Source organism: Embiotoca jacksoni, unplaced genomic scaffold (assembly GCF_022577435.1).
Source record: "Embiotoca jacksoni isolate LCO1_2020_lvr unplaced genomic scaffold, fEmbJac1.0.p SCAF_18, whole genome shotgun sequence".
Lineage (NCBI taxonomy): Eukaryota > Metazoa > Chordata > Actinopteri > Embiotocidae > Embiotoca > Embiotoca jacksoni.
Window position 1 is genome coordinate 3950208 of NW_027185318.1, and position 27648 is coordinate 3977855.

Sequence of the window (27648 nt, forward strand, 5' to 3'; positions counted from 1 at the left end):
CTTTTTCAATTAGGGTTTAACACCGAGTCAGCCAGTGGCACTCCAACTCAATCACATCAGAGGCTTTGCTTACCTTCTTGCTGTATTGTGACTCAACTTTATTGACACCACAGTAGAGCGAGCACAATTACCTGTCTGTTTTCCCCCAGTTGTCTGGCTGGAGGAGAATAAGGTAGTCTGCATCAGCATAATCAAATCCCACAGCTCCATGCTGTTAGTCCCAAATGAGCACTGTTTACAGTTCCCGGATTCTGACCTGCAAGTGTAAGTTTAATGCCCTCTGATCTCCCCTCTACCGGTATCCACAACCATTAAAATCCCATCTTGCTCAGCTAGGTGCATCGGACACTAATGGAGACTGACTCTGCCCATTTGTTTTGTGTTACGCCGTTCAATTCCTCCAGCCACTAGGCTTGTGTCCAAATGGAGCGAGGGTGGGTGGGAGTGCTGCTCTGAGTCAAGACTCATTCATGATCCTCTGGATCATCCGTGGATCAAGTGCCATGGCCGCATCTCTTCTCGTCCTCTGCCCTCTCCCTTTCCTCGAGCACCGTCTGGACTTACATTAATGTTGATTAGCAGAGTGTGAAGGGAAGGGAGCAAACATCCAGCGGAGGTGCTCCTCTTGAATAAATATTTGTTGTCCTTGTTTGGATAGGGAGTGTTTTTGCCCTCGCACACATACAGTAAAGTGGCTGTTTTTAATGACCCTGTGTTTGCATATGCTGTCTGGTTTGCTTTACAGAATTTACAAAAGCAGGGTTATGCTCTGGGAATGGGAAACATGCTGAAGCAGCATCTGTACTCGCTGTATAATTCTTATGCACTTCTCATTTATAAATCATAAGCAGGGCAGTAAGACTTGAAATGATTCTGTCACGCACTGTAGACATATACAGGCTGATATACTGCTCTGTAAATGCACTGTCAGTGACAATGAGGTCATACTGTAGCACAAGTTAATCTGAATGTATAGTACATTTGGATTTCACATGTGCCACTATTTTTTCTTTCATCATCAAAACATGACATGCATCTTTCTATTTTCCCTGTTCAAGGATTGGAGAGAGACCCAGTGTGCTCAGCCCACACTGGTGGAGCTACTGTACATGATCAGAGCAGGGATTGGTCCAGAACTCTGCCACTCAAACAGCAAATACTCTCCGACTTCCCCTGTCCTTCTTTCCTGGTGCAGCCTAGGAGGAGGGAGTGGAATGGATATGTTCTGTGTGAGTCGCCGGCGCTCCCACAGCCTGCTCTTTTCCACCTGTCCTTGACTTCTTGTGCACAGACGAGACTGAGAGAAAGCTGGACTGCTCCCTCCTCCCCCGGCCACCTTTCTGTCTGTGTTCATGTGAGCAGCTGCATTTTATTTTTTTTATTTTTTTTTATATTTCACTCTGTGGCTGTTTCTTTCTACCTGTGGTGCCTCAGTGGAGTGGGGAAGGGAGGAACGTTTGTCCTCGGCCGGTGGAGCTCTGATGGGAGGCAGCGCTGACTCTGGCTGGGACTGGGGATGCTGAACGGAGGGAGGGAGGGCCTGTTTGAGCTGGGACAGCAGCTCCAGCAGCAGGGGGAGTACCAGGCCGCCCTCCATTGCTTCCTCAGCTGCCTGTTGGGACTGACCCATGTGCAGAGCTTCACCTCTCTGCCCAACTGCTTACACCAGGTTAGCCAGATGGGGACTGGACACACACACACACACACACACACACTCTCTCTCAAACACACACTGTGCTTCTGTCTGTCTTTCTTTGTCTTCTACACCAAAATGAATGCACATATTCATGACATGCATCCACCAAACCTGCTGTATCGTGCATTTGCACAGCTTCACAGACACGTTTGCATGTGTCATAAATCATCACTCACCACAGGACACATTCAACCTTATGTCTAACACCAATGTCAAATTTAACAGCACGGTCCATCGTGTGTTTCCATGTTGACACCGCAAGATCACTTCCCACCCAGTAGGACAGATGGTGTGCATGCTGCTATATGAGGAACTGGATGCAGCGCTAATATTCTGTAACAGTGTTATTAGACAGCTCACTTTGTTAGAAATAGTGTGCTATCCAGATGATGTCTGCCCCATTGTGTGTGGCTATTTTCGAGGTCAGAGGCATGATGTATTGGCACTGTGTAGTCAGGCCAAAGTCTGAGCAGATTACACACTGGAGTGCTTTACAAGGCCCTCCTACAAAGGCAGAGCTACGTTTTAGATTCTCTTTTGTAGTGGCCGAAGGAATGCTACTCGTCAAAACATAGCCTTTACTCCACAACTTTGGAACGTGTGGCATGACGTTGACCAGACCAGCGGTGCTGTGTGGAGAGATAGGTTATTTATTTTGACAGCTTAGTACATCATACACACACACACACCTTCAATGTTAGAGCTGAATTATTGAATCCTTAATCACATCTCTTGGTTGTTTTTCTTTGCTTTGCAGATTGCAGAACTCTTCATCACTGAAAAGAATTGTATCCTTTACCTACAAAATCTGTAAAAGTCCATATTTGCACCCCGTGTCACATCGGATACTTCTAGTTTCCCTGTCCCGTAAGCCTTTTAGCAGGCAGCTAAGGCACCTAGCTTTTTGGCTCTGTGAAAGGAACGTGTAAAAAAATTGTCAATGGAGCCAGGCATAGCAAATGTGAGCACAATGGAGGATGTAGACCCTTTATAGAACGCAGTATAAACCGAGGGGGATGAGCCGATGTCTTTGGGTGAGTTCATAATAACACATTTCTCCCCGAATACCACATGTTTTGTGTGTAGCCCAGGCTGTGTGTCTGTCTCTTAAGAGGATTTGTAGGCTCTTATCTCTGCACAACAGAGTGGGAGAGCACTAATTAACCTGTATCTGCACTGACTCGTCTGTGCATCGCCAATTCGCTGCTTCTATAAACTATAGCAGAAGCCTATAGGGCACAGAGATAATAGAGAGGTGTTGCGTTTCAGGATATATTACCCCCATGGCTCCTCTCCCTGTCACTGAGACACTCCAACACTTAACTTGCCAGCTCAGGTTTTCTACCTCTCACTGTCCATTTTCCAAAATAGGTCGATTTGCTGAGCTTCACTCCATCAATAGCCATCCCAGTCTGCCCCTCCCAGCACTACTTAAGAGGGGCGTCTCCCATGACGGGGTCAAATCTTTTGACATGCAGCACATTATTACACAAGATCATTAATAGTAATGCGCTGTGTCATGTCAAAGTGTTGGTTTTAATGTACGGTAGGGTTACCTTCTTTTACTTTTAGTGTAGCATTACAGCCAGAAAAATGTAACCACGTTGTTTAGTAGGTCAACAGCGGAGTGGTGTTTTCATAATAAAGTAAGAAACATATGATCATCATAACCATAATAAGACAGGCTTCAAATTAGTGTATTAATGAAATACAGGTTTAAAGTATTTCGAGTTGTTAGATTTTCTTGGAGTTATGTTGTCTGCAAAGATGTGAAAGTATTTTCCAGAAAGTCCTTTCAATAGTCGCTGCAATTCTTTCAGTATTTCTCAAGTGCATCAGAGCAGCTGCAGCAAGGATGTTGTGTTGCAGCTGCGACTCTCCCCCAGGGAGAGAGGTGAAGGGTCATTCTGCTCAATCTGTGTGCAGGATGTGGGAACTTAGAGTTTCACACAAATGTTTTTTACCAAAAAAGAATCTGCAGCATCTCCCAACATGTTGTCGTAGTATAATCAAAGGAAGTAAAGCCAGATTCACTTATTCAACTCATGCTGCTGTGCTGGCTTTGTGCCAGACAAATATAAAGTATTAGGTGCAGTTGATAGTGGCACTTGCAGCGCAATGACCGATTAAGGCTGGATGAAATGTTATCAGAGCTGGCAGCACCCACAAGTGACCTTTTTCCAATGCCAAAAGCTCTTTTGGCTTCTGAGTGTTTACGGATATGTTTCCAAGAAGAATACATAAACAACAAACACAGACTTTAATCTCAAATAATAGATCCCGTCATATTGGACATGCAGTTCAGAAATAGTAAATAGACAGTAGCAGCTAAAGAACGCAAGCTTATCAATATTTTAGAAACTGTATGTTTGATGACATGATTTACAGTTGTATCATTTTACAGGAAATCCCAGTGTCCTACTGGGTGGAGGTGATTGAATACTTCAGGAGGTTTATTTCAGTGCACAAACAGAGTCATGTGGCACGTGTGAGCAGATGTGCCTTTGAAGGTGCCGGTGTTGATGCAAGTTGTTGAGTGCAGTCCAGGTGGAGGTTGTGTGTGTGTCTGTGTGGGTGCAGATGAGTGGGGGCCATTCCCAGGAGAGGATTGTGTGAGATTCCTGTTGTTGCATTGTTGTGGTCCAGGCTGGCTAAAAATAGCATGGAAGTAGTGCTCTGACCTTTGGTGATGGCCCTCATCCTCCCGCACAGATGGTCCACGTCATACTCGCCTTCGTCCCCACTGCCAGGTGACTCCTGGGGGCTGGGACAGGTGCAATGCTTTTCTAATCATCCTGTAAAAGATTTGTTTAAAAGTTTCCCTGCAGACTTTATTGTAAAAAGTAGGGATTTCCATGACGAGTTGCTTTGGTTATTTCTTATTGCGCTCTACATTAAATGATTAAAATGTACATCCACTAATAGCCTTTTAACATTCATTCTTCAGCTTGTTTTGCTATCTTGTGGTACTAATCAGAAGGACTGTTCTACATTTGATCTTTCTTTTTTTACAGCAGGATTTTTAACTGTACTGTGTCTTGGTTTTCCTGGCAGATATGTAGCTCTACTTTTAAAGTCTTTCAGTAGAGTGCAGTGCTGACACGATTCTCCTGGTCACATGAAGGAAACCAGCTGTTGTTTTATCAGCTCTAAGCTTCGCTGTTCATCTTTTTAATTTCAATATAAAAGTTGTAGAATTGTTTTAGTTTCAATATACTGACATAATAATTGACAAGTCGTGTCACAGCAGTGATGGAAAGTGAAAAAGGATGGAACACATGAGAAATGTGGTGCTAAGTAGGACATTGAAACAGGCACGGCAGTGTTTATTTTAAGCATTCTCCATCCCATTGGTCTTTGAATTCACCTGACAAGCATCAATGGTGTCATTTTACAGCCGGGGCCGACACCGAGTGCGCAGAATGCTTTTACAAAGTGAGCTATTTTTAGGGTGCTTTAAATAGAGAGTCTTTTCATGGAAATAATAATCTGCCGTTCAGATCAATCAAAAGGTGAGCCAGACATTCAAATAGGAATATGATACAATAGAGAAAGGAGGTGAAATCTGATACATCTGTATTATGAGATTCAGTGTCTGAAACGTGTTTGACACAAAAACAGCAGGCACCGGCACAAAAACCATGACGCAGACATGGAAGTCTGGATTGCAAATTCCAGACCTCGAGCGCTTATTTGTTATTACACACTCCTTCTGCCCATATGGGTTGTTGTCAAGGGGAGTAAAAAAAAAAACGCGTTGAGCTTGGGAACAAGGCTGTTTTTAACTTGAGCAACTGACTAATCCCGGTGACAACTGAGACTGATCCTTCACCCATATAAACAGATGAGAAGGCCCTCCAGTTCATCCAGGCTGAGAAAATGTTCTATGAAGTGGCATTGATCGAGCTCACGGCTCTTCAGGGGAGCACAGGCAAGTCATTTTCCCATTATACTATCAACCAATTCTTCTGAGAATAGAAATGCAGCTCCCATACAGAGCATGTACTCTACAGTACAGTTGACTTTGAATGTGTCTAGAGCTTTATTTTTAGGTAAATTTCTTGGAGAAGCACGTGTAATGAAGACAAGTTCATTGTGTATATGTTCACTGTATTGTTCTAGTTAATTACTAAACTATTGTAGACTATTTTACTCATCTGAATTGTTAAAACAGTGAAATTTGTCATCAGGTATGTTTATAATACAGAATATATTAAGTACTTTTTTCTGAAGTACTAGAGCTTTAACGTACGAGTTATTTGTGAGCAGATTGTTCTGCTAATAAACAATTACTAGTTAACACAAATGATCGAACTAAACTACCAGTCTCATAATTTTGACTGTTTTCTCCCACAGTTTGTCCTCAGTATTTAAAGAAACTCATTAAAGGATCATTAAAAAGTTATTTCTAGACTTTTGGTTCATAAGAGTAATTCTATCTTTCATTTATTTTTGTTAGAGAAGCAGCAGATGAACTGAAGCCGTTTGGTGGCTGACAGACTGTGTTTGTAGTAGGCAGCTCTCCAAAGTGACTTGTGTGTAACCTGCAAATAACAGATGACGATAAACTGTGTGTTTTTGCAAAAATCAACTCCTTTAAGTTGTTATGGTGATATGAAATGACATCCCATTCCATCCAACTCCATCTTAGTTTACAATATAGCTGGCAGAGCTGTATTCGAGCACTCGCAGCAAGGCCACTCATTCATCACCGGCTGCTACCACTCCTCCAGACGTCTGCTGCTTCCTCTCCCTCTGATGCTGAGGCAGCAGTGCAGTGTAGTTCGGGCACAGTGGAGGGGGACAGGGACAGACCGAGTCGAAGACAAATGGCCACGCGATCTCATTAGGAGCTGTGTGTCACTACAGAATACTGAAGCCCCTGATTCAGCACTCACTAAAGATTGAATGTTGGACTTCTCCAGGGGCAGAGCCGGCACTTTAGCTGCAGCTTCCAAGCTTTCTTTTTCTCTCCAGAGTCGTTTTCAAACGTGCCCTTCTCTCCATTTCCTCACTCACAGCTGGCATATTTGTCATTTTGTGGGTTTTCTAATGCAGAGTAAAGTCTTTACCTTTTGCAATGATTTATTTGCATTTGAAGCATGAATTGCAAGCCAAACTCATTTCCACATCTCCACTATTGTATGTAAAGTGTGCTTGTTGTTCTCATGACGTGTGTGTGTGTGTGTGTGTGTGTGTGTGTGTGTGTGTGTGTGTGTGTGTGTGTGTGTGTCACAGGGCTCTTGTGGGCGTGGCGTGTTGTTTGACTCCCTTATCCGCTCTCCCCTGCCCTTATCTCCTCAGTTCTCCTCTTTACTGCTCAGGTTTAAAGTCCACAGCAGTGCCAGACTGGCTGATAGCCACGTACTCAGGCTTTTGGTTTATTTTCCAAACTCCATGTGGTGAAGTAATGAGAGCAAAGAGCAGTGAGGAGAGCGGATAGACCGACACACTGAGGGAAAGACTGTGTTTTATTGGCGGGCTGACTGTGATCCATGCCCTGTGTTTGTGTAACAGGGCCTCAGGAGGAGGCTACACTGGGCTCTGCGGGATGGACAACCCCAGAGGAACTTTCGGAGCAGGCCTCCCAGGCGCAGCACCTGGAACGGCTGGCTCAGCTCTGCATCATGAGCAAACAGTAGGTAAAACTGTGTCCTGCTGAAGCTTCCATTGTGGTGTAATTAATGAGGTGTTACATGTTCTGTGAGTAAAGAGGCTCGGTGGACTCATCATGAGGGAGTTTATAGTTAAATACATTCACTTTATGACTTGTTTAATCACCCACAGCATACTGTATGCCTATCTATATGTATAGATCTATATTTCTGTAGCATTTTGCCTCTCATCACTTCACAGAGCTGAAATGAAATGAATGCCGATTCAGGTGTAGTAAAGCAAACAATATATTTGTTTCTGCTATCAGTTTTATCACGTACGCAGCAGCTTGGTGCGTAATGATAGATAACCAGCTCACCGGCTTATAAAGAAAAAGCCTCAGCTGAGGTTATTGATGATTTTGAAATAAATGTTTTTCTTAAAAATTGCAGAAATGAATGATTTGGCTTGCTGGGGTTGATTTGTGTGAAAGTAAAAACTAAAAAAAATTTAAATCCACTTTTAGGATTTAATAACTTTTAATCCATAAAACTACTTTTGGTATTATCTCTACCATCTTTATGAAATATGTGAAATTGGTCCCAGTCAACAAAAAAAAATGCATAACCATGTCTGCCTGCATGCAAACACGTTCACCTTTCTGCAGTGGAAATTTCTTGCACTAGATAAACTCCAAGTCCTTTTAGCCCGAGTTGAATTTCCTTGTAGATGTGGAGAAAAGAGACACCGCACTCTACCTGAGTGTTACAGGAGGAACACCTTAACTGGATCTGGTGTGTCCTGTTGCAGGGGTACTTTGTTAGGCCGCAGTATGCACCCATTTTCTGGGCCTCTGTTGTCATTGTTGGGTTTAGTCCATTTAACCTGATTCCCAGAGAGGGTGACAGAGGGTGGGAAGGTCGGCTCGGTAGACAGCTGGTCCCAGTGCTTCATTAATGCCATGAGCATACAGTAGTTAAACTTGGATGAAATGGTACTGATTGTGCATGACTGTACCCAGAGGCTTGCGTTCCTGGCTAAATAAGGACAAGAAGCAATTTGATTCTGCTCTTTGACCTTTTCTTGCAGACTTCAGAAATGTACCCTGGAAAGACTTCAAAAGTTGTGCAAAAATGATCTGAGGCCAAACATAAACTGGCTTTGGTTTCTCTATGTAGGGGAAGTTTTTAATGCCCCAAAGCCCTCGCTGCCTCCACCGTAAGCATCGGCCTCAGCCCTCCCTCCTTCCCTCCCTGTGGACAGGAAGTTGTAATAGTTCCTGAATCTTTCAGCGATGTCGTAGGAAGTCGTTTGGGGGAGTGAAGGGCTTTTCTGTCTTGCTGATCAGATGTCCTCTAGGATGGACCTTCCAAGGCAGCAGTGCAAACTGACACCTGGCCATTACTAATTGAAGGGAAGTGTGGGTTTGGAACAGCAAAGTTGACATCTCTCACACTAAACAGAGCTTGCGCTACATCTATAGGCACACGCGAGGGTGTGAACGTGGTGAATGTCCTTGGCTGGATTTTCCAGGCCAGATATGAGCAAAGCACAGCTGGCAGATCTTCAGTGAAACACATCGCGTTCACCTCGTTTAGCACTGAGCAGAAGAGCGGATAAGGGGCACGAGATGGTAAACCAACCTGAACGCACCATGCCCTCTGTAATTCACCCTGGACAATAGACAGGAGCAGGCAGCGCTGGCAGAAATAGAAGGTTTCCACTTCCTCCATAAGGCGCCTGCAGCCCTGCTGTCCGTGTCCAATCACAGCACACGCGTGTTTGGATTTGTCATGCCGCTGTGTTCCAAACACTGAAACCGATACGCTCCTCTGACACTGAAACAAAGCCCCCTACACTTGATTAAGATCTGGCATTGCTTTCACCTATGAAAATATTCACTCTAAAAATGTGCAGATTGTCACGCATTTTTAAGATACCACAGTTGTTTTGAGCAAGAACAAAAATATATTTTAGTCCAGAAAAAGTGGTACTGCGTTTAATAGTGCGATTGTTCTTTTTTTCTTTTCTTTTCTTTCAGACCTCATCTTGCCCTAGAATACAGCGGTAAGGTACGTTCATTTCATCATTAACCTGTATTTTTTTCCCCCAGATTATTAAACAAATACATTTTTAAGATTTTTGTGTAAACTTTAAATTCACATGTTTCTGTATCTTTCAGGCTACAAAGATTCACCAAAGGGCCTTTGGTAACGACCATCCAATAACAGCCAGGAGCCTGGAGCTAATGGCGACTGTCTATGCTGAGATTGGCAAGACTGAATATTCAGGTAAACACTTACCTGGGCTGAAAGACACGCACAGCAAACATCACTATCAATCTAAAGTCATGTTACCACACAGGGAGTTACCATATGCAGATTAATAGCCAGTGAAAAACAAATATGGGTGTATGATGTAATTGACCACAGTATAACATGTCAACAATCAGGAGGGTGGAGACCCAACTGTCTCCTGATGTTAATCTTCTACTTGAGAAAGCACACAGCACCACTTCAGTTAACCTTTAAACCATGTTAACCCATGAAAATGTTCAATTTTTTAACACTTGCAGCCATGTTGGACACGGGAAAGTTTTTTATGCAGAGCAGAAGTAGCTTTGTGACAGTTTGAGGCCATAGTTTTGTTGTACAGTGTGTATGCTTGGCTTGCACTTAGAGGGAACAACGCTCGCTGCCCAGTTCTGAGCTTTGCATTTTTACAAAGACTGCTGCATGTAGAAACCAGCCTTGTTGTTGAGTCAGCGCTCAGGGGCAGTGATGCTGAACACGATATCAAGAGAAAAAACTTTACAACATTTCTTGTTGTTCACCTCAGAGGATCTTTGACACGTCTGGTGAAACAGAAGTCGTCAAGCAGGCGAGAGTGTTTGAATTTGTAGCTGCAGATCAGTAGTTTCATTTTGTATTGTACACGGAATACTGTTTGACCTGCAGTAGGATACTTCTACAGAGACATGCTGAAGTGTTTACAGCTCTTGTCCCCCAGATACCCTTCAGCATAAAGTGGGTCAGTCCCCCTCCCTCCCCCCTTCTGCTGACACACTGTGTGTATGCAAGATGAATCAGAGTAGATCAGTTTTAGTTGCTCTGTAATACATAATGAATATGCAGTAATGTTTGATCATATTGTGAAATAATAATGACGTGTTTCCCTAAATATGTGAATCTTGTAGAATGCTGGTTCAACCATGTTTAAACATTTGTTATTTATGTGTTGGTTGAGGTTGTATTCACATGTGTGTTTTGATTATTTAGTGCATTCATGTTTTTTAATGATCCGGAAAATGCATCCAGCCATACAAGTTATTGGGTTTCTTGGTCTCAGAATCTTTCTTTCTGATAAAAGTGGAAATAGATGAAGCTGCAAACACATCAACCTCAGTTCAGTGCCATGCCAGGATCTTTATTGAATGACATTTGGTCTCACATTTCTAATCAGATCTCCAGTCTACTGTTAAGAAAAGTCCAAATGTACAAATATAGATTATTATTGTTTTTTTCAGCTGACTTAAAATCTTTTTTTAAAACACACATGTCTGTTAAATTAATGGATAACCAAATTGGCATAAGGCATTTTGAAAGAAAAGTACAGTCAGAGTTCTAAAGATTCAAATGTGTATTACTTTTTTTTTTTTTTTTTTTTTTTTTTTTTTTTTCCAAAGAAGAATATGTACACTCACTGTCCTTTTTGGCTCTATAGAAGCTACTCTAGTTAATAATGACCAAGATCAGTCATAAATTGACATGAATTGATTTGTTTATCTCTGATATGTGACAGAAGGAATCATCAGTGTCGACCAAACATACTTTCAGACAATGCAAATAAAGCACCATGCAGACAGGATCTCATTCTTATGTCTTATTGCAGTGGTACTTCTGTTTTTATTCGCTTCGATGAGATCAATTGAAACTAAAAATTGTATGAGTATCACCCGAATGATGTGTTGAAGCCCTACTAGCAACAGTATTTAGGCTTTTTAATATAAAGACACCGTAAGAACAAAATAAGTGAGCTGTATGTCTTTTAGTGAGGGTTCATGACTGGAGCTTATTAAAGTGTACCTGGTATTGACAGAGTTAACACACCTGAGTCTTTTCTCATTTGCATATTTGACGTTGTATGTTTTACTTCAGCTCACTGTCTGTCTTGACGTCAGACTCCAGTGTGAAGCAGCTCTAGGTCTTTTACTTACCTGCACCATCTGGTCTTGGTTCTCTTGCTAGACTCTCTGGGTCAGTGTGTGTCTGCACTGTCCAAACGCTTCGCCACCGCGGAGTCTCTGAGAGACACCGTCAACTGTCTTCCTCATTCCCACCGGGAGAAACACTCTGAAGTACGCCACAGAAAGGACACTCACCACCAACAGGAGGACGCCCTGAAACCCAAGGTAGGGAGAACAACAACAGCTGTTATCTTCAGCCGTGAGGCAGCTCGTTTAAGATTTCTGTGCTCTCCAGATGTTTGTTGCAGGCCTTTGAAATTTCCCTGGAGCTTGCAATGAGTATACTCAACCTGAATTGTACCTAATGTAGGTCATCAATGGCAAAGTCCCCACTTCCATTCTTAAGAGGCCAAGTCCCAGCTACGGGTCAGACCCAGAACCCAACCACAGACGGAAAGGTGGGCGGCGGGTTCGATTCAGGGAGCCGGAGACCACAGTACATGGTAAGAAAACGTGCGAGTAAACAGCTTGCAGCAAGTCCAGTCTGCTCAGTCAGAGACGGCCAGATGTGTTTATGCAACCGGAAATAATATGCTGCCCTCTGGTGCCTCATCAACTCTACCAAACTCGTCCACTTACTTCACATCAGATATTTTCAGCAACATATCCGTGTCAGGTTTACGTTAGCAGGAACATGAATAAGTCCTTGTGTTTGCAAAGTGACAAATTTGATTTTGACTGTTTATTAAAACGTTTCTCGTATTAGTCCCTTCAAACCATCTGGAACAGCTGTGCACTTCACAGTGACGAGAAAACAGAAACTGTATCAAACCATCACACGATTACATCATAAACTGTTGTCCTTTGGGGATTTTGTACTGTTTAAAAATAATGTAATGCAGAGACGTCCAAACGAGAGCAAGTGATTTACTCTTTGTAATTAATTATGCATGCAAATGAGGCACCCTAGAGTCTGTTCCAGAGAGATAGTCGAGTCTGAGGGCACAGCAGCTCCAAAACAGCTATTGTACGTCACTGAGGCTCTTGGTGACTGACTGGCCTCTTTTCTGTTGGCTTCACAGACATTCCTTACTGTGACTGTTTAGGTGGTAAGTCCGTCTAAAACAATCACGACGTTAATGTGCATGAGGGAGTGTCAACAACACTGCACTTTTTAATAGCAAAGGGCCCGATGGATGTAACAAAGTGTAGAAGAGCAGCAAGGGAGAAGATTTAGGCTAATTGTTGGGAAAGTGTTAGACATTGCTTTTGATTAACTTTTTTTTTTTGCTTCACATGTAAATGTGGCGTTGGGCCGATCACTGTCACCCCTTTTTTTTTTAAGTGTTTTAAACAGAAATCACAGCACACTACAGTATTAGATCACATGAAATCCTTCTCAACATGCCACTTGCCATGTATTGCCTTTGTTGGGCCAAAAGGAAAGTGAGATCTGTGCATGTGACAATTCAAATACTTGTCATTTACAAAACAAAACTGGGAAAAACTGGTCTGTCTTTTTTTTCTGCGCGCAGCTTACGAGACGACACCGTCCCGCCCCCACCTCGCCCTGTTTACCTGCCTCTTCCTGCTGATGTCATTCCTGGGCGTGGCCGTGTACTGCACAGACCGCCGGCGCCCGCAGCGGGTGTGCGAGGAGCTGGAGGCTGCTCTGGCTGTCTACCTGCTGCACATGAAGCAGCTTCTGTGGGGCTGCTGGATATGGCTGACCATGCAGTGACTGTGACCGATCACAGGGGGAGACATGCAGTCTCCTTAATGTTTTTTTTCAGACCCCTCTTTTTTTCCTATCTTTGCAGGTGCCCAGGGCCCACAAACACCTCAGCCATTTGGCAAGGCTCTGTGCACTGTCTGTGGTGTTGCACCACTCTCACAGTGAAAAAGGGAAAATTTCATCCCAGAAATATGTAGCTTCCATGTCTGTATGTATATATGTACTCCGGTGGTCGGCATGCCACTTCATATTTAAGTTGTGGTGACATTTTGCACATCTGCAATGTTGACGCTCACATATAACGCTCACATAATCTCCACCACCATGCTCATGTCACAGTCTATTGTATGTGAGTGAATGTTTCCATGGAATGCAAATATTTATTTTGTTACAGTACATGATTTGTGTATATTGGATATTACACAACTGAATGTGTGTGTATATATGGCTCGATATACTAAGGACTATCACAGTATTTAGCCTTGTAATTGCACATTAATGAATGTAGAGACATTTGGAAGAGGCTTTGATTGGCACAGTGCTCGTTGAGAGGAGGAGGAGGAGGAGGAAGGAAGCACCGACGTGTAAACTGCTCGATAATGATGAGTGAGAAAGAAAAACACAGGGCTGCATCACTTCACAGTTCCAGGTCGAACAACTCGTTCTTTTCAGACTGTCTGGTCATCTGTACGTCTGTCCTACTTCCACTGAGGAGAATATCTGCAGCACAATATTATCTATCATCAAAGAGAATATACTCAAACGGAATGAATGCTAACGCTTTTGACAGTGTTTCTCTTTCTAACCGCTCGAATCCCACAGAAATCCTTTGTCCTAAATGTTATTTATTCTTCTATATTGTATATCTGCATCGACTTTTATTTCAATTTTTTTTTTTACCTTTTGTTACCTGTAGCATTTCTATTTAAAACGAGATTCAGGTTTTAATTGTGATGTCAAATTCCCATCGAGCTTTGGACAAGTGTATGGATGGGTCGGGGCTCAACAAATGTTTGCAGTACATAAAAAAAAAAAATCAAGGCTGTAATCCTCATATCATGTTGATTGCTATTTTTGAGGCCAAACACAGAAACATAACAGAACCAGATACTGTATGTTATTTAATGGGTCCCTTTATCAAATGAAGCAAATAGAAATCAAACAGTCAAACCACCACATAAATAAATTATAGGAACCCAAAGGGCACAGTGATGCACATCCCACATACCTCTCACTATGAGCAATAAGACACATCACATAGTTTCCATTAAAACACATCTCTTTATATAACAGGTATCAGGAAACTCAAAATGAAAAGCGTTGGATTTTGAAGAACCCACATTTGACTGTCAAAGCAATATGAGGCTAATAAAGCCTGGAGAGAAGAAAGAAACACCTGACTGTGTTCTGTCAAACTAAATTATCATTAGCAATAAAAGGAATCCCAGTGAACTCATGTCCTGTATATGCACATTTAGCTTAAAGCTGCATTTCACTGCTGTGCAAACATTTATGGTCACTTTGAAAGAAGTGCCTTTATGGAGGGTTGTCTTAGTTCCTACCGTTTTATGATTTCATTTGTTTTCAATAAAACTGTCATTGCCTATCAAAGTCAAACACACGATTTGCTTTCTTCCTGTAACCTCTGACAATAAGTCAGTGTGGGATGTGATATCGCAGGGGAAGAGATGCATGCAGGGATATTTGTGTCTATTCACTCCTATATAGTATATTGGTTTGTAGCCTATAAAGTGTTAAGAAGCCTGAGTTACTCTATGGCACAAGAAAGGATGTGTTTTTTTTTTTTTTTTTAACTCGCACAGATTGCTCAAAGAATTTTCGAACTTGGTGTCTAATACTGAAATATAGTTTTATAAAACACCTTTTTGTAGCGGTTGATAAGTGTAAATACTGCAAAAAGCATACGTCATTTTACTTTGCTGCAGCATGCAAAGAATTCTCACTTCAAGACGCAGCGCGCATCCTACCAGGACAAAAAAAAAAAAGCCTACCATAGGAACACATTTATTGGTGTATAAAACAAAATAACATCCCTTTACATCTAAATTCCACCCTATTAGTTTGTCATGCATTAGGTCCATGCAGAAGTTTCACAAAGACATGATCCATCGGCAGAACTGTCCAAACCATTAATATTTTGTCATTAAATAGAAATTTCAGAGTAGAGGTAAAACTGGATGTACATTTCTACTAAATAGTTTGAATACTATCAAAGCTTGGCTGCAGTTTTGTGTCTTGAAGAACAACCGTCGGTAGAGTTTCTTTGAGGAGAAATCGATTATCTGTGGAGAACAAAGCTAAAATTGTCCATTTGATTCAAGACATGGTCAATGGGAGCAAAAGCCAATTGATTCTGATTGTCAACACAGGCAAACATTGGTGTTTCTCATGGCAGGCGAGAGGACTGTACGGTTGACTGTGAATGTGTGTGTGTGTGTGTGTGTGTGTGTGTGTGTGTGTTGTTGTGCATCTTCTGGTTTCTAGATGAAGCCGGTCTTCAAGTCGGAGCCGCGGCGTGAGGAGCGGCCGAGCAGCAGCTCCTTCTCGTGGATCAGGGTGTCCAGCAGGTCCTCTTGTCTGTAGTTGTGGTAGACCTTCAGGAAGGCCATCACTGCGATGCCGAGCCAGGTGAGCCAGGCGGCCCAAAGGCCAAACTGAAAGAGGGAGATTATTGTGATTACGGCTGAGAGTCAGGATTTTGCCGGATTATCTGGATGATGATGATATTATCATGTTTTTACCTGAGCTATAGCAAATTGGTCGTAGAAAGCGGAGTTGTCCAAGCCGAGCTCTAAATCAGTGTCCTGCAGGTCCTCGCAGCTAAACAGAAACTGGCATTTAATGCAGGAGAACTATATGATGTCTGAAAAGTAGCGATAGTGTGCTCTTCTCTCACCTGCTGGGCATAGTCCCGCCCTCAGTGACGGCATCACACCACAAGTTAAAACCCACACTGAGGATGGTGCTGGACAGGAAGACTGTGAACACCACCAGTGAGCTGATCAGCAAGTTGAGGAAGGCATTAAAGATGGAGCTGCAGGCAGAGAAGGAATGTCATCAGAAAAACAATCTAACCTGCGCGTCAATCACATCTAGTTTCTTTTTTTTTTCTGAAGCATTTATGACTTTAAAACTGAAACGGGTCTATCAGGTCAATGCTTTAGCTCTGAGATGAGTGACAGCTTATATCACAGGTGAATATAATGACACAGGTTGTTTTGATGTCACAGATTACAGTTTGTAAACTACAGGTTATGGTTTTTTTTGTTTTTTTAAAGCAGCTGGACTGCAGGGTATTTCCCCCATCTTGATCATGGAGGATGACTCGACGTTTTTATAGTTGTTCTCTGTCATCTTTTTACAATTATACACTAGACTATAACACATATAGGCTTTGATTGTGACAGAATAGCACGCGGATAAGAGCGTCGGAGATGAACTGAAAAAGCAGATTTACATTAACGCGTTAACCCTGACTGGCACATGATGCTCCGCTGAGCTGTTATTAAATTGCATTGAAGGCGCACAAAGTGAAGGGTCACTCACTCGTCGTGTCCTTTGCACAGAAAGAACAGCAGCCTCCACGCCTGCACTGCAGACAGGATGAGGGACGCTATCCCGACAAAAGTGATGAAGCTGCAGGAGGACTCGGGTCCCCACTCCTCCACGATGAAGCGCTGCTTCGACACAGTGATGTTCTCGTTTTGCCACATACCCCGCGTGAACAGCAGGCATTTCCCCCCGAAATCCTCCGTGTTTTCAGACAGAGGCACCACGGAGATGAAACCGAACACGAAGGCTAAAAAATAAAGGATGCATTGTGCGAAAATCAAATTATCGAGGGCCATTTTTCTGCCTCTGTGCTCGGCTCTCTGCGTCCTGGAGAAACTGCGGCTGCGCAGTGGAGGCAGAAATCAGCGTAGGCGCAGCATCCGACGACGCGCTCTGCTGCAAATTAATGAGCGGGTTGTGGCCTTCAGGGCTCTCCATCTTATCTACGTCCAAGCCGTGGAGATATTCCTCAACACTGGAGTTCCCATTTGCAACAGCTTGGATATCTAGCTGTAAATTATGATATTTTAGTGCCTCACTTTATTTCCCCTTAGGTAGAAATAATAATAGATAAACCATCAGTTTGACACAAGTACAGCTTATTACAGTACTCTACTGATTTTTACACAAAGAAACATAGTGTAAACCAAGACTCATGTACAACCCTGTTTACAAAAAAGTTGGGACAGAGGCATGTTTACCACTGCGTTGCGTCACTTCTTTTTTAAAACGCTCTGTAACCGTTTGGGAACTGAGGAGACCAGTTTTGGGAGTATTGGAAGTCAAAAGTTGTCTTATTATTGCCTGAGAAATCATTTTCATCTTTTTAGATTTAATAATGCGCCAAATTTTTAAAAGGGTGACAGGTCTGGACTGTAGGAGGCCAATTTATCACCCGGGCTCTTCTACCAGAGAGCCATGCAGTTGAAATACGTGCAGAATGTGGTTTGGCATTGTTTTGTTGAAATAAGCACGGCCTTCCCTGAAAGAGATGTTGTCTGGATGGCAGCACATGATGTTTCAGGATCATGTTTATATCTGGTTTCTTCTTTGCATGGTAGAGTTTTAACCTGCATTTGTGGACGCAGCAATGGACTGTGTTCACAGACAATGGTTTTTTTTTTATTTTTTTAGAAGTGTTCCTGAGCCCAGAAAGTGATTTCCACTACCAATTGTTTCTGTTTTTAATCACCATCATCCAATATTAGTTTTGGGTCTTGTCCCTTGTGTACAGAGATTTCTCTGGATTCTCTGAATCTTTGTGATTTTCGGGACTGTAAATGATGAAAGCCTTTCTGAATAACACTTTTTTAGCATTTCACAACTTTTTGAAACATGTTGCTGGCTTCAAATTAAAAATAAGCACATATTTTTTTTAGAAAACACCAACATTTCTCTGTTTCAACATTTGATAAGTTGTCTTTGGTCTATTTGCAATTAAGTATGGGTTTATGTGATTTGCAAATCATTGCATTGTTTTTATTTTTTTACATTTTACACAGCCTCACAATGGGCTTGTAATTATGGCTGCACAATAAACATATTCTGTCTTGTTAACTATTTTCTTATAAAACACATTTCCCCAAAATGCTAAACTTTATAATATACACAAAAATGTAAAACAAATATCACTTGGTTTGAACAATGTCTGAGGTTTGATTGGACCTGGAAAATGATTTAACTATGCACAAATCTGTAAAAGAAAAAAAAAATGTTTATGGGTATATGTGTTTTTTAATTGGCTAGATCCTGCAGAAACAGCTATTGATCTTCATTCAGTGGGTTCGGTGCCATCAATCCCTGCACACACACACGTTTGTACATGTATACATGCGTAAGGCGGTGCACACACAAATTAGAGTAATGGTTTGTTTATACATGGTGACAGTCCTTAAGGAAGGGCAGGTAGCTGTCACAGCCATCTGACATGCTTCACTGAGCCCATCTGGTGAGCCGGCCAAGGTGTCTCTCCCCTTCGTCGGCCTCTGTGCTGCTCACAGTGCCCTCCAGTGGGAGAGACAACCGCTGCCACAATGGTCCAACTCTAAATGTTTCGTGTTGACATGATGATCACTGTAAAGTCCATTGATGCAGGGATGCTGCAGAATACCGAGATGAAAAGTGTTCAATGAATTGTCAAAAAAAAATGAATGTTAGAATTTAAATATCAATTTTGAAAATACATTAAAAGTGTGCATTCAAAGTACACAGCATCATCATCATCATCATCAGCGGCTCCCATCGAGTCATTTTAGCTCGGGAGATATTATTAATCCTGCACTTTTCTGGGAAGCATTCCTCGCAACGTTAAGACAAGTATTTATGTGAGCGCTTTCTAGACATCAGGCGCCTATTTGTATCCATCATAGAAACTGCAGTATTTTGCATCATCTTCCTGCCACATGATTTATGGGTCATTTTGCTGCACCACAGCACTCTGATTTCCATGATGGTATCAGCTCTCAGATTAGCTTGAGTTATTGTGTTTATATGTGTGTGTGTGTGGTCTTGGTCTGAAAGCAGATTTCATTCCAAGGCTCTGAGACAGCTTGCTTTTTAGCATTATTAAGTAGGATTGTTACTTATGTATCATGGTCCGTGTGTATTTTTTCATTGTGGCAGATCTTTATTCTTTGATAAACTGCTCAGACGACTACGTGCTGTAATCCATCACTTTGCAGTTTACACCCCTTTTTTTATGTTACACTGCTCCAGGAGTTTATTGTTGTGCTTGCACAATTTTCTGCTTTTTCAAAAAGAAAAAAAGTATAAAACAAATTAGGAGGGAACATGTAACTATGGTGACATGCTGACTGTACGTTGTCTGCAGTTAGGCCTGAGACATCATGTGGTATAGGAGGTGCTGCCACAGCTGCGAGGTTTGGAGGAAAAGGCTTAACAACTTCATAAGACATCCCGCTTTACACAAAGAGGAGATTACACGCACAGAACTCCAAACCCCACTTTTAAATAATACAGCATGTGTGGGCTTGTGAACTGGGCACCCAGGGGAGACCCAGAGCACAAGTGTGTCAAACTGAAATATGTATTAAGTTATTCACCCCCAGAACAAGACACAGAGTAGGTGGGGGGAGGATACTAACCCAAATGCAGTCCTTGGGCTCTGTGCAAATATGGGGAGCGATGGGCAAAAAGAAAGCGTCGGGAGGTCATCCATTTTTCATGAGATGCAATGGCTGCAAAGCAAACATCCTTTTTTCAAGTAGAGGAAACCAGTCAAGAATCTAAAGTGCAGAATCATTTTCAAGGACACCGTCAGTGCATTTCAAATGTAGCGCATTTATGCTTGACCTGGAACCACATGCATCCTTGTAGTGTTGACAAGTGGGTTGTAAAAAAGACATCATGTAAACCAGTTTTTTTTACTGAAGTTTTAATTAGCAAAATATTAAGAATTCATGTGCCATTAATAATTCCTGAGAGATTTATTATGGAGTGAGTGTTTCTGACACACGTGATGTTACAGTGAAGGAGAAAGGGTGTGGCTGGACAACATCACGGGGTAGGAACAGTTAGTTGACCAGTTGACTGATGGCAAAGAAGAGATGGATCTCATGAAAGAGAAAATTCTTGGTGGTCATCATCAAGCTCCGAAGATGGTTGATAATTTGGAAGTTAGTTTTTCCTTACAGTATTTTGGTATAAAATGTATTTCCGACTCAAAAGAAAGATGCACCCTGTCCTTTGTCTCGTAGCTGCATCTTCATGTCCTCTTTACTCGTTTCCCTTTCCCGGCTCGTGTTCTTCCGCTCCTTATGACTCCTTGCGAAGCCTTCCCCAAACTGCTCCAACCTGCGGGCTCCTCTTTCTCTGTCTGCAACACAAGACAACAGCACAAAAAAAAAGAGACACAATTACAGCCTCATATCCTGCGCAGTGATGTAGAGGGCATGATGAAATATCCTGTACCCATTAATCTTTCCCCAGGGGGTGCGGGAGACTGGGAGCACTGGGCCAGCCACTGATTAAATGCTCCTAATAGAGGCCATTCATCTCCCCTTGAATCTTGAACGTTTCAACATGCAACATCACCCAACACAACCACTCTCTGCCCCTCTCTGTGCAAATATTGGTATTTTCATAAAGACAGCAAAGTCGATAGTGTTTAATTTTGTGATATCTTTTTAAGCGGGCATGATCTCTCTGGGAGCTCCTACGATTTGATGGATGACTTTGTTTTTACCACTGTGGGAATATTTCATAACTGCGCCAATAACCATCATAAACAGTCATGAATGAGGTCATATGGGATGAGATCCAAATTCATAGTTAGCGCGAATAACTATGTTTAATATCCTGATTTTATTATCTTTAGCCGCTGTGGAACCAAGTAGTTTTATCAGCCATTAAGGGTTTGCCTTAAACTCATTTTCACACATTAGTCATTAATCTCTCTATCTGCCAATTAAGCAAATCCTGCAAGTATTATTTCTGGCCCGGGATGAACAATTAGATAACACGAACAGCCTATTTCACCAAACAGCCCCCTGGAAACACTCGCTCACATTGAGAACGCAAGGTAATGATTGTAACTCCATCACTATGAACATGCACCGTACAACCCAAATAGATTGGCCCTGATAGACACACTGTTTGTACAGTGAGGGCTGCTCAGCCATACTCGGGTATAATCATCATAAATTAACATGGGCTAATTACGTTTCACCTGCCAAGCTCCATATGGTCCCCAATTCTGAGCAAAACAATTAAGTGACGACATCCCAATTTAACAATTATCCAATGAAACCTCAGTAAAATAATTACCTGGTCATATCCGCACAATAACACACCCTAACAGTGCTCAGCGCTGTAATGTTCAGGTCAATGCACACGCAGCAATTAACAAGAAATCTGGTTACAAAGAGGTGACTAGTGTATTTTGGACAAATGAATAAAAGCTAGATTAACTGGTATCTCATGCACGCTTCAGTCTGAATCGTACAGTTCTTTCATCCTGCTTTCATATTTGTAAAATGACATCATTGTAGGGGGAGATCTTGAAAGCGGTGATGTTTATGCTGGAGGACAGGTGAAAGAGGGCACCTGCTGGGCTGGGATGAAGTCAATTCCTCAGGGACTAAAGATGAGATCATCTGAACACTGTCAAGCAGTTTAACTGGAACAATACTGACCCCTAGTGACCGATTTTACCTCCGTACCATGAACACATCACAGCCTCATTGTACAGGATGTATCATGACAGCATCTTACCTGTTTGCCATCTCCTTTTTGCATTGCAGTGAAGTCCATGAAGCTGACCTGACTCTGGGTATACGGTTGATGGAGTACAAGTGAAGGCCTCTTATTATCTGTAAATAAACAGAAATAAAGCCATAACTGAAGTGGTAAGTGTTGTCCGTGTTGCTTTCTATTGAGATTTCATGAGTAGTAAAGATGCATTACTTAAAACATCACACAAAATGAATACCTGCGACACAGCGTATCAGACACTATTCTTTTAATCTTATGCAACATTGCTCCACTGTCATGTCTTTAACCCTTGTCTCGGTGACAAGGTTGGGGCATCAGCGTGGGGCAGCAGGCCACAGATCCCCGAAGCTCAGCGGTGATCAGCCCAAGCTAGCAGATGGCGGGAGGTCTGCCTGCAGTGGTAGAAGGTACACCCCCCCCCCCCCCCTACCCCCGCAGAGTATGTGAGGGAGGGAGGGAGGGAGTGGGGGGTTGTTTTATGGATGACTGAATGCCGCAGCAAGGTTAAGGGAACCAATCTCTGACACTTCACTTCCTCCCCTGTCCCCCTCTCCTAGCAGCCAAGCCCCCCTGCCTTCAGGACAAGTACCTGCATCCTGCACCCTGCAGTGGACAACAGCTCCTCTGACATAAAATCATGTCTGATCAGAAAACACACACTCACTAAATATTAATCCTCAGACCACTGCAGGGAAAGACACAAGGAGCTTTTTCAGTTAGCACAGTGTTAATGACCATTTGCAATGTTTTGGGAGCTCTGAATGAACAACTGGTAGCACGTGAACACCATATGGTTTTATGGGTTTGTATTTGGTTCTATGTGTATAATATTATTTGTTTACAAATATATAAAACCTCCACAATTTCTTACCTGATGTGATAGCTGCTCGTGGCTCTGTAGGAAATGAGAGGCCACTCTGTTCCCACCAGCTGCCCGCTTTGAAATGATCCGGCCAGGCAGAGGTGTGCGGGACACGTGGTTCATTTGTTTTGAATTTGGATTTTGCGAGGCGCTCGTCGGTGGCGTCAGAGGGAGCAGAGGTGGTTTTGATGTTGCAGGTCAGGCCGGGGTTCAGATAGTCAGTCAGCAGGTCCCGGGTGGTTCCAGGCGGGGTGCAGGAGAGGTCTTGACTTGCGTATCCCAGTAGTTCCTCTTGATGCTCACACGCTTTCTGAAAACATTAGACACAAAGACCCTCATTGGCAAAACAGATACGGTATCATAACTGGTTCGGTAGAGAGTGCAATTACCTGACTGAGTTTCTTTTCCAGGAAATAGTCAGATGTGTCTACCTCACTTAGACTGATCTGTGAAGGGATGCCGTCTGATTGGTTGTCTTTGTTGAGTGGCATTAAGGAGCTGCACAGAGGAGTGACTCTTGGGAGGTCCTGAACAACAACATCTTTACAGCAGGCCCATTTTTCTGCAGATAAAAGTCCATGTTGTAATGTAAACATTCAGAAGACCACAATACAGCCTGATATAAATTTGCCATGTGCCTACACACCATTGTCAGGTGAGAGGATTTCAGGCACCGATTGAGGCTGATGTTGGAGATTCAACCTGAAACTGGACCATATCAAACAATTATCAGTCAGTTTTAAGAAACCTGCTGGTAAGTGTTGAGTGCCATGATGAACTCTGACCTTGTGTCTACACAAAAGTCCAGGGAAGGTCCTGAAAGTGCAACGCTGAAAATATCCTCTCCTGCGAAAACATCTTCTTCTCCCCCTAATAAAAAGTAAGATGATGTCATTGGACAGTCTCTTAATGTGTACGCTGTGTGAAGGAAATCCAACACACAACTCACCCTCTGCAAAAAGCATCAGCTCCTCCAATTTGTCTTTGTTCAAGCTGCTGAGGGAAACAGAGTCTGTGGCGCCACCTGGTGTCAGCATCAGCTCGGGGCAATCTGACAAGCCATCGGTTGATGAAGGGGTTCGGCTCTCTTCTTCCTCCTCCTCCTCCCTGCTTTGGTTCTGTCCACCAGTGAGCAGAGAAGAAATCCTCTGCAGAGTCAAAGTGCTCTGGTACACATGAGAGGCATTCTGTTTCAACGGAGGCAAGGATGAGGCTGAGGTGAAGGATGAGGAAGACCGAGAGCTCAGATCCTCAGAAGATGAAATGTTGTTTTGTGTCTCAGGCTGCTGCTGCTGCAACGAGAATATGAAGGATTGTTATTTCTCCAAACCATATAAACCATATACATACCGTCTAGTGTGGTCACTATTAACAGGGAGACCGAAAATACGCACATTATAAATAACGGGTTGTTCCTGTTCTTCATCCATGCATGCTGTTTGCTCCGTTTCTTCTGCCGTGTCCATCGGGGCCGGGCTCGGCGTGAGATGATGCAGAGCTTCGGCTGACACGAATATTTCCCTGCCATTCGATTTTCTCTCTGCAAGCTGTGGCCACACCAACTCACTGCAATAATTGACACACACATCTCAGAAATTTAACTCAAATACAATTATCCACTCCAATTATGGCGCCTACCGCCTCAGTACCTTATCTTGGGACGTGGTTTTCTCACTTCCATCACAGCCTGTCTGACCAGTTTGAGCAGTTCCTCTGGAGACACCGTGTTCACTGTCTGAGTCCGATACAGCTGGGCAGACAGCGGACAGAGTGGCCTCTCTGCAAAACAGTATCATCAATTCTCACCGTTACATACGATGCACTCTGTTTTGTCCTGATTCTCAATAAATGCTGTCTGTCAGACCTTTCTTCATCAGCGGCGTCTTTGTCGTCTCAACGCCACAGAAGTCTTCTTCGCGCTGACAACGACAACAAAGACATCATTTCTTGGCTGCACCTCACATTGTGTTTTGTTGTACGTGTGTTACAAGAGATTCACCCACAGTGATTCCAATACACGTCTGAAGCATGTCTTCACTTTCTGTGTGGCCTCTCTTCAACAGAGCCCAGGCGTCAGGAACACAACTACAAGTTGGATACAAACAATGAGCCATTAAGTCATTAATAACTATTTATGTTTTATATGTCTGTTTCTGAGTACGTACAGTGTGAGCAAGTACACACAATCCAGTTGATGGTTGTAAAGTTAAATAGCAGCAAGTCTGGCATAGAAATACAATGACTCCACATCACAATCCACATTCACAACAACAGCAGTAATCCTTCTGGGACACGCGTGTGCTTGCTCAAACTTAATAAGGCGTTCAGTCTTGATGGAGCACTCGGGGACAACCACAACAAGTACAACGGCTGACGTGTGATTTATAGATCACTCTTTGTTTTGGTTGTATATTTACATATCGCAGAAGAGTGGACTATTGGACCTCTAGTTTATTAAATATCAACAAAAATGTGATTATATACCAGAACATACCCGCTTTGAAGAAGTACATCTGCGCAGAGCTTGGCATCCTCCACGGTCTCTGTTGCAGGTCTGGTCCACTGGAGGTACCTTAATGCCACCTGAGGCTGCTTCCTTGTCAGGAGAGAGTGGAGGATGCAGCGGTGCTGCCAGGAGAGCCAGGGGACAGTAGCCCTGGGGCTCAGTAAAAGCTCCATGGAGGCCTGGGTGGGTTGGAACATCATGTATATTACTTTGGTGAGTAAATGTTGAAAAGATAAAAAGATAAAAGAAGAAATATATATTACAGTTCCTTCCATAATTGATGAGTGGCACAGTGGAGCGTAATCATATGCACGACTCAAGTGGGCGATTAGTGTCACCTGCAGACTTTTATGGCTGCTGGAACAAAGACACTAATGTGATCAATAGGATGGTTAACTGACCCTTTCAGCTTAGTACCACTGTCAGCTTGCTAATGTTCATTATAATGCCTTAATAAAAAAAAAAAAAATATTCATTCCTATATTGCATGAAATCAGTTTTCTGACATACCTTAACGTGTCCGTGATCAAACATCCAGAAGGCTCTGATTTGTTGGGAAAAGCTGGGAGGAATTGTGAAGGCGTTGCAGAAAGACTGCAGAAGGTTGTCTTTGCACTGCAGGAAATTGGCCACGTCCAGGATGAAGTACATGAGCTGCGACATGTATGTTAAGAACTAAACAACCCGAATCGTGTTTAAATAAAATAGTTACTCCGCAGAGAGATTTGCTGATGCTGCGTTTGGATGGATACAATCGCCTGGACCGACACGTTGTCGATACGAGGCACCAGGACGAGCTTCAGCAGGGCCTGCAGGTTAGGAGGAGGGTAGCACTGATCTGAGCAGACTTCAGAAGTCCAGATGCGCCCGTGTTGTCTGTCCAGCTGCGTCACCATGCCTTGTATCAAGGAGCTAAATCTTCCCATTTCTGCTTTCTCCCATCTACCCAAATGTAAGAAAGAAAAAAAAAAAAAAGCAGACAGAGAGGGAACATTCAGAGAGATAAAAGATGGCAGAATGTCTCATAAATTCCTCTGCATCAATCGAAATGATTTCAGAGTTACTCAGGTATTTCAAGACAAGTTCTCTGAAGGCTGTGATCCATTTCCTTCCACATCTGAGCGATACGCTTCATTTCTTGGGCCTCTGACAGCAACAGCAGAGAACAGAACAACTCTTAGATGTGTGATAACAGCTCTTACTGCCAATTTATCGGTGCGTGGCGATATCTGTACCAGGTAACTTGGGCAGAAGTCCCATGATGCCCCACCACTGAACCAGTCGTCCCAACCAGATGTGCTGCTTTAGAGCCCTGTGTTCTCGGTTCCAACAGGAACGTCTGACGTCCGAGGAGCCGCACGTGTCCCTGCAGATCGTACACGGGACTCCCACACCTGCACAGACAAGACATATAGAACTAAATCTTAAGTAAAAGGTTACGCGTGTCAGAATATTAAAGACCAGGGCTGTTCCGGCTGTGTACCGTGCCAGAGGTGGGCTGAACAGAGCTGCCTTCTTTCCCACTGGGCCAAGGTGAGCAGGTTCTTCAGTCTCTGGAGCAACATGTGCACTCTGGTGAAGGAGGACCGGTCCAGGAACATCCACTGACCCTGGCAGCGGCTGAAGCCTGTGTGAATAAACAAGACACAAATTATATTCTCATATCGGTTTGTCGATTAAAGAAGCACTGCACTGATTCCATACATCCATTTTAGGAAATAACCTTGATGATGCCATCAAGGCTGAAAGAGGTGGTTATTTACCAGACAGGAAATGCTGACCATTCTTTTTTTTAATCTGCCTGTTGTTTGTCCATCAACTCTCCGGAAGTCCTTTTAGTGTCACTGATAATTTAACGCGTACTTACACAAGGTTAATAACTCCTTCTTAGCAAACTCTGACGTCCTCTGTGCCCAGCAGCTGAAGGTTAGCAGGATTTCCTCCACATTGGCATCTCCTCGTTGGACATACAATGTTGAGTCAAACAACAAATTCTTTATAGACAAGTGTTTCTGCAGACCCATAGTTTCATGGTGTGGATATACTCCTTTTGTACCTTCAGCTGTAAGCTTTCCCAGCCAGCGGATGATGGCTCTGATGTTGTTGCTGGCCAAAGCCTCAGACCACTGACCCTCTGTGTCCAGCATGATGTCTGAGCCTAAAATGTCAGATCAAATATATATTAAGGAAACATAAAGCAAAAGAAAACCTCTACAGTTTACTTACATACTGCTCTCTACAGGGGTTTCAACCATAGAACATG

General features: G+C 43.0%; 3 protein-coding genes across 4 annotated transcripts; 1 reads left to right on the top strand and 2 right to left on the bottom strand.

The window, feature by feature from the left end:
• The first annotated feature begins 1202 nt into the window (after positions 1–1202).
• On the top strand, positions 1203–14829 carry cunh14orf180 (chromosome unknown C14orf180 homolog). 2 transcript variants are annotated; one of them, XM_069152186.1, is made up of 10 exons: positions 1203–1669; positions 2454–2484; positions 5541–5627; positions 7214–7334; positions 9333–9363; positions 9474–9582; positions 11539–11702; positions 11848–11980; positions 12560–12586; positions 13013–14829. In XM_069152186.1, exons 1-10 carry the CDS (start codon positions 1517–1519, stop codon positions 13216–13218), a joined length of 1062 nt encoding a protein of 353 aa, XP_069008287.1. In that variant the 5' UTR covers positions 1203–1516; the 3' UTR covers positions 13219–14829. The 2 variants fall into 2 exon arrangements, with proteins under 2 accessions (XP_069008287.1, XP_069008288.1); XM_069152187.1 differs by lacking the exon at positions 12560–12586.
• Positions 14321–17127, bottom strand: LOC138199899 (transmembrane protein 179). The gene is made up of 4 exons (XM_069152188.1): positions 16780–17127; positions 16130–16267; positions 15975–16053; positions 14321–15887 (listed from the first exon to the last, which is right to left on the bottom strand). The coding sequence occupies exons 1-4, from the start codon at positions 17079–17081 to the stop codon at positions 15714–15716; spliced, it is 693 nt and encodes a 230-aa protein (XP_069008289.1). The 5' UTR covers positions 17082–17127; the 3' UTR covers positions 14321–15713.
• Positions 17128–20214: 3087 nt separating this feature from the next.
• LOC138200274 (uncharacterized) lies at positions 20215–26281 on the bottom strand. Its single transcript, XM_069152853.1, has 14 exons — positions 26138–26281; positions 25896–26039; positions 25374–25564; positions 24883–24964; positions 24744–24798; positions 24529–24658; positions 24274–24445; positions 23829–24171; positions 23665–23749; positions 23526–23581; positions 23269–23441; positions 22889–23189; positions 22018–22115; positions 20215–20620 (listed from the first exon to the last, which is right to left on the bottom strand). The coding sequence occupies exons 1-14, from the start codon at positions 26279–26281 to the stop codon at positions 20510–20512; spliced, it is 2085 nt and encodes a 694-aa protein (XP_069008954.1). The 3' UTR covers positions 20215–20509.
• Positions 26282–27648: the final 1367 nt, after the last annotated feature.

Coding starts and splice junctions, on each gene's coding strand:
- cunh14orf180 (XM_069152186.1), top strand. CDS start 1,517: ATGCTGAACGGAGGGAGGGAGGGCCTGTTTGAGCTGGGACAGCAGCTC. Junction 5,628..7,213: donor GGCTCTTCAGGGGAGCACAG/GCAAGTCATTTT, acceptor TTTGTGTAACAG/GGCCTCAGGAGGAGGCTACA. Junction 12,587..13,012: donor TTACTGTGACTGTTTAGGTG/GTAAGTCCGTCT, acceptor TTCTGCGCGCAG/CTTACGAGACGACACCGTCC.
- LOC138199899 (XM_069152188.1), bottom strand. CDS start 17,081: ATGGCCCTCGATAATTTGATTTTCGCACAATGCATCCTTTATTTTTTA. Junction 16,268..16,779: donor CTGTGCAAAGGACACGACGA/GTGAGTGACCCT, acceptor CTCTGCCTGCAG/CTCCATCTTTAATGCCTTCC. Junction 16,054..16,129: donor GGCGGGACTATGCCCAGCAG/GTGAGAGAAGAG, acceptor GTTTCTGTTTAG/CTGCGAGGACCTGCAGGACA.
- LOC138200274 (XM_069152853.1), bottom strand. CDS start 26,281: ATGGTGACGCAGCTGGACAGACAACACGGGCGCATCTGGACTTCTGAA. Junction 24,799..24,882: donor AGACGTGTATTGGAATCACT/GTGGGTGAATCT, acceptor TGTCGTTGTCAG/CGCGAAGAAGACTTCTGTGG. Junction 23,190..23,268: donor TGGAAAAGAAACTCAGTCAG/GTAATTGCACTC, acceptor TAATGTTTTCAG/AAAGCGTGTGAGCATCAAGA.